General features: G+C 39.0%; 2 protein-coding genes across 2 annotated transcripts; one reads left to right on the forward strand and one right to left on the reverse strand.

Annotated features, from left to right (window-relative positions):
- LOC109234694 lies at positions 6,896-9,277 on the reverse strand. The gene is made up of 4 exons (XM_019400760.1): positions 8,888-9,277; positions 8,562-8,833; positions 8,266-8,402; positions 6,896-7,044 (listed from the first exon to the last, which is right to left on the reverse strand). Exons 1-4 carry the CDS (start codon positions 9,275-9,277, stop codon positions 6,896-6,898), a joined length of 948 nt encoding a protein of 315 aa, XP_019256305.1.
- LOC109234695 (EPIDERMAL PATTERNING FACTOR-like protein 8) lies at positions 10,840-17,881 on the forward strand. Its single transcript, XM_019400761.1, has 2 exons — positions 10,840-10,951; positions 17,646-17,881. The coding sequence occupies exons 1-2, from the start codon at positions 10,840-10,842 to the stop codon at positions 17,879-17,881; spliced, it is 348 nt and encodes a 115-aa protein (XP_019256306.1).

The raw sequence follows: 18,615 nt of genomic DNA on the forward strand, positions 1-18,615 counted from the left end.
AAACCCTAATCGTTTTCCACCTTATCTCACCATGTTTCCACCGGAATCCATGGCGTCTCCGGCCATGGACGATCTGTACTCATCCTTTCTCATCATCAGACCTAAGCTATTCAAGGTTTGAAGCCCGACTTCGATGGCCCTCTTCAGATCCTTCTCAGATCTGTAGATATATGGCTTCTCCGGCCATTATTCCGGCATGTTCAAGCAATATGAGTCTTTTCGACTCAGGATCTGACTCTCCTCAAGACCTTTCTCATTTCTAGGGTTTTTCTCTGCAACTCTAAGACGTCTGAGGTTCTGTACTTGCTTATTTTCTTAGATCTGTGATATGTCTGGGCTTTACTTGACATTTTAAAGGTTTTCCCCAAATTTTCTTTTCAAAATCGTTCAATTTCGATTTTAGGATTTCTGAAAAAGTTTCTTCAAATATCTTTCTGATTCTTTCTGTTCTTTCTTTATGTGTGATCATCTATGCTAGGCTCGTATGTTTTCTTTTCTACTACGCATGAGGTTGCTCTTTGTTTCTCTTTCTATTATGCAAGATTCTTCTATTTTTGTTGNCTTCTTAAGGGTTTGAGTTCTGTTTTCGTTTTTCTTTTTTGTGTAAATAGTAGCTAGTGAGTAATAGTGCCTCAAGCAAAGCTTCACTTGGGCCTAACACATTTGCCTTTGATCCTATGGTCAAAAACAAATTGTTGTGTATAGGATGGTGGAAGTTGTGACCCTGAGACTCTTGTGTTGGCCGATAATCATCAAGTCATTTTTCGGGGCCATTGTGTTGCTCAAATCTTAGCTAAGGTCGTTGTGGTCCCCCGACTCTGTCTCTTTAGCAATCCTATAGCTTGTGTGGTGAGAATTTGAATTGGAAGTCCAAGTCCTGTGCCATTTGTCTAGAACTTGCCCTGAATGTTTGTCTAGGCGAAATCCTAAGTGTAGTTTGACTTGAGAAGTGATTATAGGCTCCCCTTGATCCAAAAATATCTTGAAAACATCCATAGCCTTCTAATGATAATGTCCCTAGTCAACCCCTTTGAGCCATAGCCCTTTTTCCTTCAAAAACCATGATACAAGCCTTTACCCATTTTGAAATGACCCTCTCTTGGCACCCAATCTTTCCTTAGCACATGGCAAAAGCATAAGTTTGGGGGGAGAGACGAGGAATGCAACAAAGTGGTAAAAGGTACAAAATGAAGAAAAGGAGAGGCAATGAAAAAGAAAGAAAATCAAAAAGTCAAAAAGAATGAGCAATATAGAAAAAATGAAGGGATTGAATAAAAGTAAAGTGATGAAAGGCGTGGAAAGCCTAAAAAGGAGAAAAAGGTTTGAAATGAGCAAGAAAGAGTGACAGTGTGTCTCTCTAACCCCTTAGAAAGAAGCAAATGACTTAAAAAGTCAAGAGAATGTGTGCCAAAAATGAAGCAAATGAAGTGCTAAAGGGAAGATGGAACCTACTTAGACCAAATATTTTCTACCCTGAACCAAAAGCCTTCACTATATCTCCACAAAAGCCCTATATGATCTTGAGTTGAATGAAGCATACATTAGTGGTGACTCACATAAGGGGCAAGCTTATGGTACTTAGAGCCGGACTGGTGACCTTTCTTTGAGAGAGATGAGTGTGTTTCCACTATCCTCGTTCTGAGTGCTACAATCTAAAAGTGAGGTTTGCTTAGGGAGAGTTGAGGATGTATGAGTTTGGGTTCCACAATGGCCAAGGTAGTAGAAAGAGTTCCCTTGATGGGTTGAGTCAATTCTTGATGCTCTTGTGTCGCACTAAAACCATGGTGCTTAAAAGAGTGAATGTTGTTAATGATCCATTTGAGTTGAGGGCAATTGTTAGGCCCAATTGATGCTAGATGAGGTCACTTTAGGTCAGCTGAATTCTCTTGGATTTACTCTTAAGGAGGTGGGTCTTATTTTGTTTACTTGAGGACAAGCAAAAGCTTAAGTTTGGGGGAGTTGATAACTAGGGATTCTAGTTCATTTTACACTCCTTTTTACTTGAGTTTTGATTAAAAATGTATACAAAATAGTCCCAAAGGCTTACATGTCGTACTTGTTTGCAGGGTTTGGTCAAAAAGGTGGCAATTAGTCAAAACCAGCTCAAAAAGGAGTGAAACATGCACAAGTCCAAGGACAAGTCCAAGCACAGTTGAAACAGATCCATTTCGGCCGCAATCCATTTTGTGCGGTCTGCAGTGATGAGATTCAGAGAGGTGCAGTTTTTGGTAACTCAAGCACTGCGGCCGCAAACCATTTTGTGTGGACCGCAGTAGCCTCACCGCGGCCGCAAACCATTTTGGAGATTGAAGCCAGCGCGGTCCGCAAGTCATTTTGTGCGGACCGCATTGAAGCCACCGTAGCCGCGGTGCATTTTATGCGGCCCGCGGTGGCCAGATTCAGAGAATGCAAAATCAAGCCAGAAAGCCTCAGCGCGGTCCGCGGTGCATTTTGTGTGGACCACATTACCTCGTCAGGGGTATTTTTGTCCAAAAAATTTGGCCTAGTATAAATACTTTCTTTTCACATTTTTAGGTCATCTTTTGTAATCTGACTTTGGGCTGAGCACGTGAACTATTGTTTTGTTCCATTTTGAGTAATTTGTAGCTACTTTTACACTGAATCTTCATTATCTTAGTTTGTAATTAAATATTATGGGTTATTCTTCATCTAATTTCTTGTTTTCTTCCATTATTATGAGTAGCTAGACCCATTAGCTAGGGTTGTGGTTCAACCCTAGTGTGGGTATTTGATGGGTCTTATGTTTTAATGCTTAGACGTTTATGGGTGGTTGATATTTGGACTGATTTGTGTTTTGTATATTGGATTAGTGGTTGCAAACACTAATGTGTGCCTAAGTGACTTGGGCTCTTCTTGAGAAAGAGAGCTGAAGTCTAGGAAATCAGTCAAACAAGAAATTGAGGCGTACTCAAGAGATTGATAGCCTCAATTAAAGGGTTAAATCTAGAGATAGTAACACCCGACTTGAGCCTGCATTGCTTGTTTAATTTTGACACCCAATTGGTCTTGAGAAAGTCAATTCGGGCAAAGTCACTCAAGCTACCGAGAGGTATAGAGTGAGTAGTGTCGTGCAAATGGCTATATCGCGATCCCAAACATAACATCTTTGCCTTAGACTTAGGAACCCGTCAAGTATTCACCTAGGGGGAAGTCACTTCCCTAGTGCCTCGTTACCTATTAGACAACCCTTTAGCAAGTATTCTTAGTTAAATTTAGTATCTTATAGTATGAAAAATAGAAGTAATCAAAAGAACAACTATGATTGAAGCGTAATTAAGAGCATTACACATTGCTAGTTTAGATAGGAATCCAATTCCCAAATCTAGCTCCCTGTGGATTCGATCCCGACCTATTCGGGTAAAAGCTGCATCGATTGCTCTCGCCGCTCTATAGTGGTGCAGGTTTGGCACCGATCACTACTAACCGGGTAACCCGACCAACCCCAGATGGTCCTGCAGCTTTCGTAACTGGCTCATGGGTGGGCGACTCGGCTGCCGCTTCCTCCTGCTCATCCTCTCCCTCTTCAGATGCGTCTGAGTCATCACTATCATCACCACCAGGTGCCACGGGCTCCTTCCCAGTAGTTACCTTATCCGCTCGAAACTTTGCCTCCCGGCACTTTTCTATCAACACTCAAGTTTTCCGGCACCCGAGATGCCCGGCATAGCCTAGTGACTAGGGAAGGGAAAAAGAAACCATACCTCTTCACTGGACAACGAGTAAACATCTCCTCATGAATAATCTTGGCCACGTCAAAATTGTGACTATTCATAAAACACCAAATCAAGGCAGTTCGAGGAGCATTCACTTCCGTGGTGTTGGAGGACGGGAGCAATCGGTTGTTGATGACATACAACCAGCACTTCCCTTCAAAGGTGAGTGCCGCTGAATGGAATTTACGCCCATGTTTCATCCACACAATCTCCTTGCCAGGCACACAAATTGTTTCAAAGAATAACTCCCATTGAGTGTATCGCCGACCATAGGCTTCATAGTAGTCGTCCATTTCCGCCACAGGTACGGGCGGATGATATGCTCTCCGAATAGCCTCAACAGAGGCATCCACAGGCTTCTTGCGCACTGTGACCACACCATTCACATGTTCTTTAACGTTCGCATAGAACTCGTGCACAACCATCAAATTCCCATCATCTGGTTCTTCAAAGAAAATTTCTAGCCCATGCCTAACCAGCTCATTGTACAAGTTGGGGCAGCCATATTGGAGCAATCCTATATCCATGCCCCTCTCCGGTATTGGTTTCTTGGGTGCCTTATTAGCAAAACGGTCCTGAGCTGCAGTGGAGACGAACCTGTTACTATCATAAGGACGAGCAGGAGCTGAAGCGCACGCTCTGGAGGGTCCAGCTTGGCCGCTAGATGAAGCACCGGTGGTTTGGCGTTTCCTGGGAGGTACCATAGTACCTGAAATCAAGAACATCATCAGCGAAACACAAGAGATGTGAACCAAAGGCGGTTACTCAGACTTCATCCGCCCAATTGATCACAATTAACATTAAAAACTCACTCAGGCATTTTAACAAACACTTTGTATGCACCATTCACCGGAGTCCCCAATTAACAAATTTATAAGCCAAAACCGCCACAATTGCCCCAATGTCACCCACATATGTTAAGAGATACATTTACAACAACCTCAACAAACCCACTAGCATACAAGAGAGCACTACAAAAATTAAAAAAAAATCCACTAAAGAAAAGAAAGAAAAGCTACTACATCACCAATAACACAAATATTCCCAAAAACAAAACCTTACCTGATGGGATTGCGGTTAGTAGATGTGAGGTGATAGTTAGAGGAGAAAATAGGGTGGCCTGGGTTTGCTGGGATCGTGAATTTGGGAGTATTAGGGCTGGGGTTCTTTGGGGGAGAACAGGGGAGGTGAGTGTTTTGATTTGTGAGTGAGGGTTTAGGTTTGGGCGTGAGTAGAATAGAAGAGGGAGAGAGATATCAGGTTTGGGGGGGGGGGGGGATAAATTAGTATATTACAATTAAAAGACAAAACAATTAATAAAAGAAGTAAAAGAAAAAAATAATTTTTTTTTGCTGAAAATCAAGTGGCAGGCGAAACGGTACAAGCACGGTCCGAGCACGACCGCGCTTGTGAAAGAGAATACTATGCCATATGCGCGGTCTGAGCGCAGTCGCGCTCCTGGGCGGAAACTTGAGGCAGAATACTTTGCCATATGCGCGGTCTGAGCGGGGTTCATGCGCGGCCGCACACCCGTGCCTCGAAATTTCTCAATTTTTTTTACCACTCCTTTAGCTTCAGATGGACTTATCATTCGCCTAAGCTCACCTGCATATGTTAGTACTTACAACCAGTCAAATAACAGTTCTAACTACACTAAAATCACTACGCGTTGGGTTGCCTCCCAACCAACGCCTTAGGTAATGTCGTGGCACGACATTTACAACAAGTCAATGGGTTGCCTCCCATGCAGTGCCTGATTTAACGTCGCGGCACGACGCATGCTCATGTCATCACTCCTGATTTGTGTATTGGGGCTCCTCCAACGTTATCACCACGCTGTCCCCTTTTTCTTCAGTCATTCCAAGGTAATGTTTTAACCTCTGCCCATTCACTGTGAATTTGTTCGTCCCATCTTCAGATTCGATCTCCACAACTCCACTTGGGAACATTTGCACCACTCTGAACGGTCCTGACCATCAGGACTTCAACTTACCCGGGAACAACCTCAACCTTGAGTTATATAGCAGCACTAATTCTCCGGGTCTGAAGTTTCGATTCAAGATATGCTTGTCATGCATCAGTTTCATCCTTTCTTTATATAGTCTAGCACTCTCGAATGCCTGGAACCGAAATTCCTCAAGCTCATGCAACCCATTAACTCTGTTGGTGCCCGCTGTCTCCATGTTTAAGTTTAGCTGCCGCAATGCCCACAGTGCTTTGTGTTCGAGCTCAACTGGAAGGTGGCATGCCTTTCCAAATACCAACTTGTATGGTGACATACAAATTGGAGTTTTAAAGGCTATGCGGTATGCCCACAATGCATTATCCAACTTCTTTGCCCAATCAGTTCTTGTTGCATTCACTGTTTTTGAGAGGACACTTTTGATTTCCATATTGGACACTTCCACCTGCCCGCTTGTTTGTGGGTGGTATGGTGAGTCTACCTTGTGGCGAACTCCATACTTCTCCAACAGGCGTGCAAACGCTCTATTGCAAAAATGAGAGCCACCATCACTGATTATGGCTCGGGGGGTGCCAAAACGTGTGAAGATGTTTTTCTTTAGGAAACTGGTCACCCCTTTCGAATCATTGGTTGGGAGAGAAACTGCTTCGACCCACTTGGAGACATAGTCAACGGCAACCAGTATATACTTGTTACCGTATGAGCTGACGAAAGGCCCCATAAAGTCGATCCCCCACATGTCAAACACTTCCACCTCTTGTATTGTGGTCATTGGCATCTCATGACGACGGGATATGTTGCCCGTTCTTTGACATTCATCACAGCTTTTGACCCAAGCATGGGCATCCTTGAATAATGTAGGCCAATACAGGCCTGATTCCAGCACCTTTATTGCTGTCCGAATTCCTCCAAAGTGTCTACCATAGGCAAGCCTGCAAAACAGAGGGTTGATCTTGCTCGGGGATACACCGCCGGATCATGTTATCAACACATATTTTGAACAATAGAGGTTCATCCCAATAATATGCCCGACAATCACGAATTTTTTTTTCTTTTGAATTGAGGAGAGATCATGAGGTACAATACCACATGCTAAGTAATTAGCAATATCAGCATACCATGGTGCCTCCTCCATTGTCACAGCAAGTAATTGCTCATCCGGGAATGTCTCAATGATATCTTCAACCTCCGTTCTCTTTTATGCCCCTTCCAACCTCGAGAGGTGGTCTGCTACTTGGTTGTCTGTCCTCTTTCGGTCACGAATCTCCAGGTCAAATTCTTGTGGCAACAGAACCCAGCGAATCAAGCGGGGATTTGAATCCTTCTTTGCTATCAAGTACCTAATGGCTGCATGGTCAGTATAAACAATAACTTTTGAGACAATCAGGTATGACCTGAATTTATCGAAGGCAAATACTACAGCGAGCATTTCTTTTTCCATGACCGTGTAATTCAGCTGTGCACCACTAAGCGTCCTGCTTGCATAGTAAATTGGGTGCATAATTTTCTCCTTGCGCTGACCCAAAACCGCTCCTATAGCATAATCACTGGCATCGCACATCAGCTCGAATGGTTGCTCCCAGTTGGGTGCAACAATGATGGGTGCAGTCACCAATCTCTTCTTCAGCTCCTCAAATGCTAACCTGCAATCATTAGAAAACATAAAGTGCTGGTCTTTTTCAAGCAGCTTACATAAGGGGTTAGCAATTTTTGAAAAATCCTTGATGAACCGCCTGTAGAATCCGGCGTGCCCAAGGAAACTTCTCACTACTTTCACTGAAGTGGGTGCTGGGAGCTTCTCAATCACATCAACTTTTGCATGGTGTACTTCAATACCCTTTTTGGAAACTCTATGTCCCAACACTATGCCTTCTTGTACCATAAAATGGCACTTCTCCCAGTTTAGCACCAAATTTGTCTCCACACATCGTTTGAGCACTCTTTTAAGGTTGTGAAGACAATCTTCGAATGAATCCCCTACCACGGAGAAATTATCCATAAACACCTCCATAATGTCTTCGACCATGTCGGTGAAAATGGTTAACATACACCGCTGGAATGTGGCCGGTGCATTGCAAAGTCCAAAGGGCATTCTCCGAAAGGCAAAGATGCAATATGGACATGTGAAGGATGTTTTCTCTCTTTCTTCCGGGGCTATTGAGATCTGATTGTACCCCGAGTATCCGTCCAAGAAACAAAATTGGGATCGCTCAGCTAACCTGTCCAACATCTGGTCAATGAAGGGCAAGGGGAAATGGTCCTTTTGGGTGGCTACGTTTAATTTCCTATAATCCATGCAAATCCGCCACCCTGTGACTGTACGAGTTGAGATCAACTCATTCTTCTCATTTTGTACAACTGTCATTCCACCCTTTTTCGGTACACACTGGACGGGGCTTACCCAACTGATATTAGAGATGGGAAAGATAATGCCCGCGTCCAGCCACTTGATTACCTCCTTTTTCACTACCTCTTTCATATTCGGGTTCAGCCTTCGTCGATGTTCCCTGGAAGGTTTGTGCCCTTCTTCTAGACGAATCTTGTGCATGCAGAAGGCCCGGCCGATACCCTTTATGTCTGCCATGGTCCAACCAATGGCAGTTTTGCATTCTTGCAACACCTCTAGTATTTGTTCTACCTGCACAGCTAGCAAACCAGATGATATAATAACAGGAAAAGTAGAATTGGGACCCAAGAAAACATACCTGAGGTGGGCTGGAAGCGGTTTCAGCTCCAGTTGTGGTGGTTCCTCTATTGATGGTTTTGCAAGTGGTGTAGCTCTCTCTTCTAAATAAAGGGGCTCGAACTGAGGTTCCCTCTTCTAGAATCCTTGGCCTTCGAGTTCCATGACCCACTCTGCCAACCCTTCACCATCCATCTCATCTAAATTTGTCAAGCAAGCTCCTAATGGATCTTTGGCATTCAGGGTCTCATCTTCTTCATACAGGATCACATTCACAGCTTCCACTAGTAAGCAATTTGCATATTCACTGGGTCTCCTCATGGATTGTTGAACGTTGAATATTACTTCTTCATCTTTCAACCTCATTTTTAATTCCCCAGTTTCACAATCAATCAATGCTCTCCCAGTGGATAAGAATGGCCGCCCCAGAATGATGGGTATCTCCTCATCTGCCTGGTAGTCCAGAATAACAAAGTCTGGAGGGAATACAAACTTTCCCACTTGTACCAACACATCATCAAGAATCCCCATCGGTCTTTTAACTGTGCGGTCAGCCAGTTGCAACAGCATCGAAGTCGGTCTAGCTCTGCCAATGCCCAGTTTTGTATATATTGCCAAAGGCATCAAGTTTATGCTGGATCCTAAGTCACATAATGCTTTTGCAAAAGCATAACTCCAAATAGTACACGGAATAATGAAGATACCTGGATCAGACATCTTTTGAGCCATGTGTCTTGTCATTACCGCGCTGCATGTCTGTGTCAGAGTTACTGTGGACAGGTCCTGAAAGTCAATTTTCTGTGACATCAGGTCCTTTATCATCTTTGCATAGACTGACATTTCCCTCAAAGCATCCATCAGAGGTATATTCAATTGAATCTGACGAAGCATCTCCATGAATTTCCTGTATTGATCTTCTTTCTTTTGTTTTGCCAGTCTCTGAGGGAATGGTGCAGGCATCACTCTTTGTCCATTGCTTGCTGGCTGTTCTTTGTTGGAATTTTGTGGCATAAGAGGTACCACCTGTTCTGCAACTTGTTCACTTTCTTTAGCCTTACCCTAATCAACCTGAGCCTGTTCAACCACCACTTCAGTGAGTTCTGCTGATTCATCTATCTCTAATGAAAATGGAGTGGCCGGTGTAGTCTCTCTTCTGGATTGAGCAACTTCTTGCTCCCTGTCTAAATCTCTCCCATTCCGGAGACTTACTACCATCAGCTTATTTGGGTTTTGCTCCTTGGGGTTAATGTTCATGCCGGCTGGCAATGTTCCCTGGGGGCGGTTTTTTAAGGCCATGGACAGCTGCCCCAGTTGAGTTTCAATACCCTTAATTGCTGAGTCATGCGCTGCCAACTTTTCCTGCATCTTACCATTTGTTCCAATGAGTTGTTGCAACATACCCGTGATTTCTACCATGTTGCTGTCCTGTTGCTGATGAGGTGGCTGATATGTCAACTATTGCTGATGCTGCTGTTGATAGCCCTGTTGTCTCTGATATGGCACCATTTGGCCTTGGGGCCGCATACTCCCAGGTTGTGGCATGTTCGGTCTGTATTGTTGGTTGGGTGCTGGCCCCCATTGTTGTCCTCCTAGCCTCTGACCCCCAAAATCATTGACATAATTCATATCCTCTCTTAACCCTTGGTTATCACCTTCTCCACTCCATGAACACACATAAGACTGATTAATGCAAGGTGTACACAGTCCTCCATTTGTTGTGTCAACGATATGCACTTGCTTTGTACCCATCTCATCAATCTTCTTTGTCAGTATACTCATCTGAGTCATGAGTGTGTCTATGTTCTCTGCATGTGAATTATTTGGGGTCAAGAGGAACTGAATGCACTATTGGTGTCAGGGTCGTACCTCTCGTCATCCACCCCGAATTCTGGGCCATCTTGTCAAGAAGGATTTTATACTCTGCGAATGTCTTGCTCAAGAATGCACCCCCAGCTGAAGCATCTACATTGGCTTTTAAATTGTCTGCTAACCCCATATAGAACCCCATATAGAATCTCTGGCCGAGCATCTGGTCTGGAATACCATGGTGGGGACACTTCATTAGCATCCCTTTGAATCTTTCCCAACTTTCTTGCAAGGTCTCAGTGGGCTTCTGCTTGTACTGCAATATCTCATCAATCTGTCTTGCAGTCTTGTTGGGCGGGTAAAACTTGTTCAGGAAATGCTTGACTAATTCCTCCCAAGTGGCAATGGAATATATTGGGAGCGAATTAAGCCAAGTCTGAGCTTCCCCGGTCACAGAGAACGGGAACAGTAACAGCTTGATGGCTTCTGGGGTCACATTTGGCTGCCTTTGGGTCACACAAATCGATAGAAAATTTTTCAGGTGTTGTTGAAGGTCTTCAATGTGTGACCCGGAGAACAATCCCTTATTCCGTAGAAGATGCAGCATGTTGTTGGTGATCTGGAATGTCTCCGCTTGTATTTGGGGCACAGCAATGGCGATGGCCAGGTTATCAGCTGTTGGCTGTGCCCAATCATATAGTGCAGCTTCTGGCACAAGAGGTACCACCACTACTTCATTTGGCATTCCTTCGTTTGGCACAAGAGGTGCCCGATCATTTGCATTGATGTTTTCCCTGTTGTCCATTTCAATTGCGAGTTGGTGTGTTTGTTGTGATTGTTTGTTCTTCTTGTTGTCACGGTTTAATGCCCTGAATGTTTTCTCGGGGTCTGAGAGTCCTTCAAGCAGTTCACCAGTCCTCGAAGAATTTCTAGGCATACACCTGAATCACACAAGAGTTCAAACGTGAGAATTTCAATGAAAAATTATTTAACACCATAGAAAATTGATCTAAACTAATAATTCTAGCACTACTTCTAAGTTGTAATAAATAATCACGCTAGTTCCCTGGCAACGACGCCAAAATTTGATCACGCCCAACTATGCCTTATAAAAGACAAAGCGGTTATTGCAAATATAATCCGGTTTACAAGTCTGGAGTCGAATCCTCAGGGAACTAACCTATCTATTACAACTCTTAGTGATGCTAGTGCAAGCTCAAACAATTCCCGGATGCAAGATTTGTATCAATAAATAATGGGATTTGTTTAACTAAAGCAAAATGATATTAAAACTAACAATATTCCAAATTAAAGATAATTCAATGGTAGAGAGATCTAGGGCATTGATTTTTCCAATTGCTAGATTAATTCTTAACTCTTTTGCTATAATCTCGCCGTAATACTCTATGAGGATTATGAGCTATGGATTACCGCAATTATCTCTCGATCAACTATGATAATTTACTAGAGCATTCTCTCGAACTACTCTAGCTAATAATTTATGCAGCTCTGAATTATTCCACCAAAGTTTCATTATTTCTAACCCCACTTTTAAATTCAAGTAATGAATCTCTTCAATTACCCAAAAGTGGTGTTGTTCAACAACAATCTAACCTAGTATTCTTTCTCAAGCAACACAACACGATTAGACACATTAATCAAGGGCCCATTCAATTAATCACCATACAAAATATAGTTGAACAATGATATAATAAACCCGACTCGATTATAACAAAACTGAGTTAAAACTTCATCTAACACTTGGTTCCATCAACCCTAGACTAAATAATTAGCTACGCATAATTGTTCTCATAATCACAACAACAAAATTCATAATCAATGATCAATACAAAAGGAAGAAAGATAGAATCGATGCCGAATTTTCCTCCTTTCCTCTTGCCTCTTCTTGCCTTCAACAAAACTATAAAAACCTTCTTTTCTTATTTTTGGGCGAGCTGGATGCCCACGAAATTCCAAAATTACCCCTGATATTAAAATTCCTCGAAGAACTAGCGCGGGTGCGCATGGACCGCGCATATTGGAATCCATTCTGCCAGGCTTCTACTGCTCGAGCGCGGCTGCGCTTGGCCCGCACTCCTGGGATCAACATTTTCTTCTCTTTTTTTCTTTCTTCTTTCACGCGCATTCACCTCCGAGTGGCTTTCCTTGCTTTAAATTAGCTCCAAACACTGTCCTATTTCCTCATAATCAAGACTTGCTCCTGCAAAACACAAATTCATAATTAGAGCTATCTTTTGACAGTTAATCTTCATATAACAGTGAAGCATAGCCAAGTTAGGGCGTAAATGGTTGCTAAACTACATGAATCTAGCCTATTATCAGGCAGCTTGGCCAAACAAGCTTTAAGTCAGTTGAGCTCTTTCGACTCCTAGACCAGCTGTAATCTTTCCTCCTATTGGTTTGCTTACTTAAATATATGCATCCTTAGAGTTAGTCCCTTTTTTTTTGGAGAAATGCGAAACAAAAAAGAAAAAGAAAAAGATCCCCCGTTAGGAAGGAAATTATGCTCTCTGTCCCCCCTTTCACAGAAAATGGAGAGATGAATTGATATATTTTTACTGTACTTTTTTCTTGCATATCATCGTTGACATCTCCGTATAATGCAAAGATTCAAGGAAAAGATTAATTTTATCTCACGGCCGAGGCTATTTATATGCAGTAGCCGAAAAAGGTATAAAATTTATATATTTTTTTGTATATAGCATACATAAATGTATATGCAAAAAATATTCAAAATATATATATTTTTTGGTTATTATTTTGAGAATGACTATACAATGTCATTTTTCAAAGATTTGATTCAATGGACTGGATTTGTAGGTCCACCTTGTTACCATTTCTTTAGCGATTTGTTCTAACTATTATTCTTTGTGAACTTCGCATCTTGCTTCACCTTTTCAGAAAGTCAAAAAATAGGGATGCATATCAGATGTCATTTCTTGGACAAATTTTCGAAACAGTTTTGTGGTTGTGAATTGGGATATTGTCGGGAGAAATTATTACTTGTATATGAGAGGTGTGAATTAAAACCATAATAAGAGGTTAATAGTGTATTGACAGTAAAATAGTTATGATTATGATTTTATCAATTTGTATTCTCCTTTATAGTTAATAACTATTAATATGTTAATCTTGACTTGCACAAATTAATTCGCCAAGTTGAGCGCATTATGATTACAAATCGTTATTAGCACAATATTTAAGGAAAACTACACAGTATAGCCGTTTCCAAAAATAATAGTAACATATATACTATTTGACAGGATACAGAGTTTAAGAAAAAAAAGAATTGAACTTGTGGTATAAAATGAGGCACATATATTTTTTGTAGTTATAAGTAATTTATAAAGGTAAACTGAAACAGAGGAAATATATAAATATATATATATATATATATATATATATATATATATATATATATATATATATATATATATATATTGACTGACCAGCCAAATATGTAAGTTGCCCAACATTTAATTCAATATGTCTAAAATTGGCAGCTTATACCTTATAGCGAGATAATTTTATCCATGATCATTGAACTTTTGTGTTTGTTACCCAAAAGTCACTTTTCTTTTTTTAGTTACGTAAAAATCATTCAACTTTGTGTTCATTACACAAAAGTCACTTTTCTTTCTTTTGTTACACAAAAATTATTTTACTTTGCTCTAGTTATCACAAAAGTCACATTTTTACTTGAAAAGTCTATTATGCCCTTGATATTATATAAACCTTCGTATTTATATAATACCTTCTATATTATATACTATATAATATATTTTTAACTATGTATTTTATTTATAAATAAAATAACTTAATATTATTTTATTTATTATTCTTATAATATATTCGTCTATTTAATTTTTTCTTAACTTTAAGTTTTAAGATATATCAGTAGCGTTAAAAAGTTACATTTTTTCAGCAATTCTTTTTTTTGAATTTAATTGACCGACCAAAGTTGGTCGGTAATTTTTGACCAACTTTAGTCGGTATGCCCTTCCGACCTTCAAAATACTGGCCACACGTTAATAGTCGCGTTTTGGACGGTTATTGGCCATTACCGACCAACTTTGGTCGATTTTTTTAGACGATTTTTCTCGAATTTCTAGTAGTGTAATTTCCCAAATAATCAATTGCCCGGGCAAATCCCCAAGAAAATATCCCCAGCTAAAATCGCATGTAGTATCTAGGGATTTTCCTTCAGATTAACATATGATTTGTTCCTCATTTTCTTTGTTTGTTTACCTGCGAATTTTCTCACGAAAATATACTTGCCGATTTATTTCTCTACTAGATATATTAAAGTTACTGACAAATTTAATAACGCTACTAATATATTTTGAAAATTAACGTTAAGAAAAAATTAAATATATGAATATATTATAAAATAAATAAATAAAATAATATTAAGTTATTTTATTTATAAATAAAATACATAGTTAAAAATATATTATATAGTATATAATATAGAATGTATTACATAAATATGAAGGCGTTTATATAATACCAAGGGCATAATAGACTTTTCAAGTACAAATGTGACTTTTGTGATAATTAGAGCAAAGTAAAATGACTTTTGTGTAACAAAAGAAAGAAAAGTGATTTTTGTGTAATGAACACAAAGTTGAATGATTTTTATGTAACAAAAAAAAGAAAAGTGACTTTTGGGTAACAAACACAAAAGTTCAATGACCATGGATAAAATTAACTCCCTTATAGCTAAGCTCAATCACTCATTAAAATTGATGGAATATAAAATTTTAAAAGAATTTTCTCAAGGGAGAATCTTTGTCTCCACCACTGCAGCCAAAAATGCTTTTCCATTTTTATGAACAACAAGAGAACCATTGATAAATCAAGTACTACTAACTATTAAGCAATGTTGGAATATCAACAAGAGTTCGTATTTCCTTTATGTTTGTATCAAAAATAAAATGGTCACTTAGTGTGAACCGGAGGGAGTATTATGTAAGGTTGGAATATTTATAGCATTGCGTAAATGAGCTTGCATCTTTTAATTTGTTTTCTTTAATGATTTTAAAATACGGTTAGCTAAAATTTACGCATGCTAATATATTTTCTCATCTTCTTATGTGTAATTCACAAACTGGCAAAAGCACAAACATGACAAGTGACACGTCATAACCCGGTGTCAGAAATTTTACCCTCCGGTCATATGTATTTTCTGATCAATTCACACATAGTATAATTACTTAATGTGAAACATATAATTTTATGACTTTATTTTATATTAAGTAAAGTTCAATTATCATACGTGAAATTAACCCGAAGTACTGAATAATTAAAAAAAAACTTAAAAATGTGTAAGGGTATCTAAAATCCCTTGTCTCCAACATTGAAGCCAAATAGTTACTATTAAGCAATGTTGGAATATTTCTAGCATTGGGTAAAATGAGCAGACATCTTTTGAAAGCCTGCAATAATTACATGCAATATTTTAGTATATCATAAAATAAATTACAAAAATAGAGACAACATTCAAAACTACTGTTTAAAACTGTATGCTTTTATAAAAGCTAGAAAAAAACAACTGTACAGTTATATTGTAATCTTACATCATACTCCAATATATAGCCAGTTGTAAAAATAGCTGAATTTTGCTATCTTTAGTCAAATGTCATGTCCTTGTATGGTAAAGAAATAGCAAAGAGAAAAAGAAGACATCAATCAAAGGAAAGAAACAAGAATCCAAGTGAGGATTGGACAATTCTATGTGAAAAAAAGTACTTCAATAATTTGAGAACCTGTTGCTTCAAATTCTCACTCCTGTCATTCACTCTGAAAATTAATACTGTTTTCTCAATTCGGAAATCAAAGTTTTTTTGTGATGGCCCCCCTTTATTTTTATTTTATAATAATTCTGATCAATTTGTGCATACGTCGACTATTATATTTGATGCCTATTGCATCCTATCTTTCTTGAGCCGAGGGTCTCCCGGAAACAGCCTCTCTGCCCCTCGAGTTAGGGGTAAGGTCTGCGTACATATTACCCTCCCCAGACCCCACTTATGGGATTATACTGGGCCGTTGTTGTTGTTGTTGTTGTTGCTGCCTATTGCATCCTATCAATACACGTATTAAAATAACTCTGTCAGCCAAACATTAGACAAATGAGAAGAAACCATCAAGTTTTTTTTGTAAAGAATTAACCCAAATAGTTGCCTTCCCTACCACTTAAACTATAGCCGATGAATGTATAATATATGCATAATTTATGTATTAGATGTGTATAATCAATGTATAATCTATGTATATTGCTAGAAAGAGTAAACAATTAATATAACCGGCTAGTTGTGTAAAGATCCATTTTTTTGTCATTGTTGAAATTTAAATCTTGATTTTTTTCTAATTTTTACCCACTTTATTGACAGCTGAATAATACATTTGCATGCATTGAGTCCCCCTCATAATGTCCGATAAATCTTGCATACACCTCAACTATTTTATTAGGTATTTGGTACATTCCACCAGTACCTATACTAAACTTTATCTATCAAAGTTTAAGCATATACGACAAAATCACCTAACATCTCGTGCCAAAAACTATTTATATTTGGTAGCTGAAAAAGTATATAAAATTTATACTCCATAATTTTTGTATATAACATACAGAATGTGTGAGTGTGTGTGTATATATATATATATATAATATTTTTTTCACTATTATTTTGAAAGCAGTTATACAATATTTTTTTTTCTCTCTTAGAATTTGAACTTTGATTTTCACTAGTTTCATTGACCTGGCACACCTTATGGAAGTGTTGGGGCCCCTTTCTTGTTCATAAAGCTCTATTTTTGTCTTTTTAGAAACAATCACAAAATCATATAGATATACAGAGTGAGACACTACTAAATTCTCCCCAACACTCAAAACACACTTTGTGTGAAAGGGGGAGTTTGATTTTTCATGTTGTGAAAGCTTGGGACAAGATTAGTGATGGTTTCATCAACCATTAATATGTCCTACTCAAAAGGACTAAAAATTTCTGTAATTTTGATGCTCATCTATTCACTCACATTCCTTCCTTCTATATCAGGTAAAACAATAGAGAGGAAAAAAAAACATGAACCTAAGGAAAAACCGATCATAATCTTCTTGTCTCTCTCTTTCAATTTTTTTCCATAGAATTCTTCTTTTTCTTTCATTCATTGCATTTGTAAAGGGTACTTATCTCTTAATCTTCTTTATCTACTAGTCTTGGGATAGGCACTTAGAAAGCTGCATATTGCTTATTAATTGAGTAGTATTTTCTTATAGTATGATTTGGGCAAATTATTAATTCTTTTGATATTTTGTCGCTAAATCAAATTAGTAACAAATATTTCTGTTTAGCTACAATTTTATCCATCGCTAATTCCTATTTTTTTTTTTAGTAGTGAGCTTATCTGAAAAAATTGAAATTGTTGTTTATAGGGAGAAGTGGAGAAAGGAAGCAAATGAGAATGGTAATGTTGGGATCAAGTCCACCAAAGTGTGTAAATAGATGCAAAGGCTGCAGACCATGCATGGCTGTACTTGTCATTCCTCCACATACTTCTACTTCTGGGAAAGTTAGCAAATCGTTAAAGACATTATACACTAGAGAAGATGAAGGCTATTATCTCCTCTCATGGAAATGCAAATGTGGAACTAAGTATTTTCAACCTTGATATGTCATTTAATAGTAATTCTTTTTTGCCCTCTTCTAACTTAGAGTAGAAGGTAAAGTTGTAAACAATTTCTTGGTGTTAATGCAATCATTTTATACACGACTTTCACTTAGTAACTTATAAGGACAGCCCGATATACTAAGCTCCCCTATGCGCGGGATCCGAAGAAGGGTCGAACCACACGGTTTATGGTACGCAGTTGTTCCCTGTATTTCTGCAAGAGGCTGTTTCCACGATTCGAACCCCTAACCTCATGGCCAGTGGCAATAACTTTACCCATTACGCGAGCCTTTCAACTTTCGGTCAATAACTTGACATGTATATTTCTTTTATTGTTCTTTTACTCTCTTTTTTAATTTAGAGAAGAAGGTACACTGGTAAAGTATTTTCTAGTGTGAACTTGTCTAAGTTGCTGTGTGTGTGTGTATTTTTTCACTTTATTTGACTTGTGATAGATGATCAGAAAACATAGATAAAGCATGTAAAGAACGTCTAATCCGTGAAATAGTGTTATCTGCCGATTACACCCCTCTGTCTAACATTTCTTTAATTGGGGTAAAAGTTGGTCAATTGGTGAGAGGGATAAGGGATAACTAGTCCTGAAATTAAATTTGAGATGAATTTATCCCATGTTTAGTTGGGATAAAATTGAGGTATAATTAATTCCGGAATTAATTATCTATTGTAGTATTTTTTTTCTCCCATGGGAAGGCGCAATAACTAATTCCGAGAAA

The sequence above is a fragment of the Nicotiana attenuata genome, chromosome 11 (assembly GCF_001879085.1).
Source record: "Nicotiana attenuata strain UT chromosome 11, NIATTr2, whole genome shotgun sequence".
Classification (NCBI taxonomy): Eukaryota; Viridiplantae; Streptophyta; class Magnoliopsida; order Solanales; family Solanaceae; genus Nicotiana; species Nicotiana attenuata.

Bases quoted from the DNA above. Each gene is read 5' to 3' on its own strand.
- LOC109234694 (XM_019400760.1), bottom strand. From the start codon at position 9,277: ATGGAGATGCTTCGTCAGATTCAATTGAATATACCTCTGATGGATGCT. The intron at 8,834-8,887 runs GTACAAGTGGGA...CTGGACTACCAG, and splicing joins GGATTCTTGATGATGTGTTG to GCAGATGAGGAGATACCCAT. The intron at 8,403-8,561 runs GTTGGCAGAGTG...AGCCCACCTCAG, and splicing joins GATGAGATGGATGGTGAAGG to GTATGTTTTCTTGGGTCCCA.
- LOC109234695 (XM_019400761.1), top strand. From the start codon at position 10,840: ATGGCGATGGCCAGGTTATCAGCTGTTGGCTGTGCCCAATCATATAGT. The intron at 10,952-17,645 runs GTGCCCGATCAT...TGTTGTTTATAG, and splicing joins TCCTTCGTTTGGCACAAGAG to GGAGAAGTGGAGAAAGGAAG.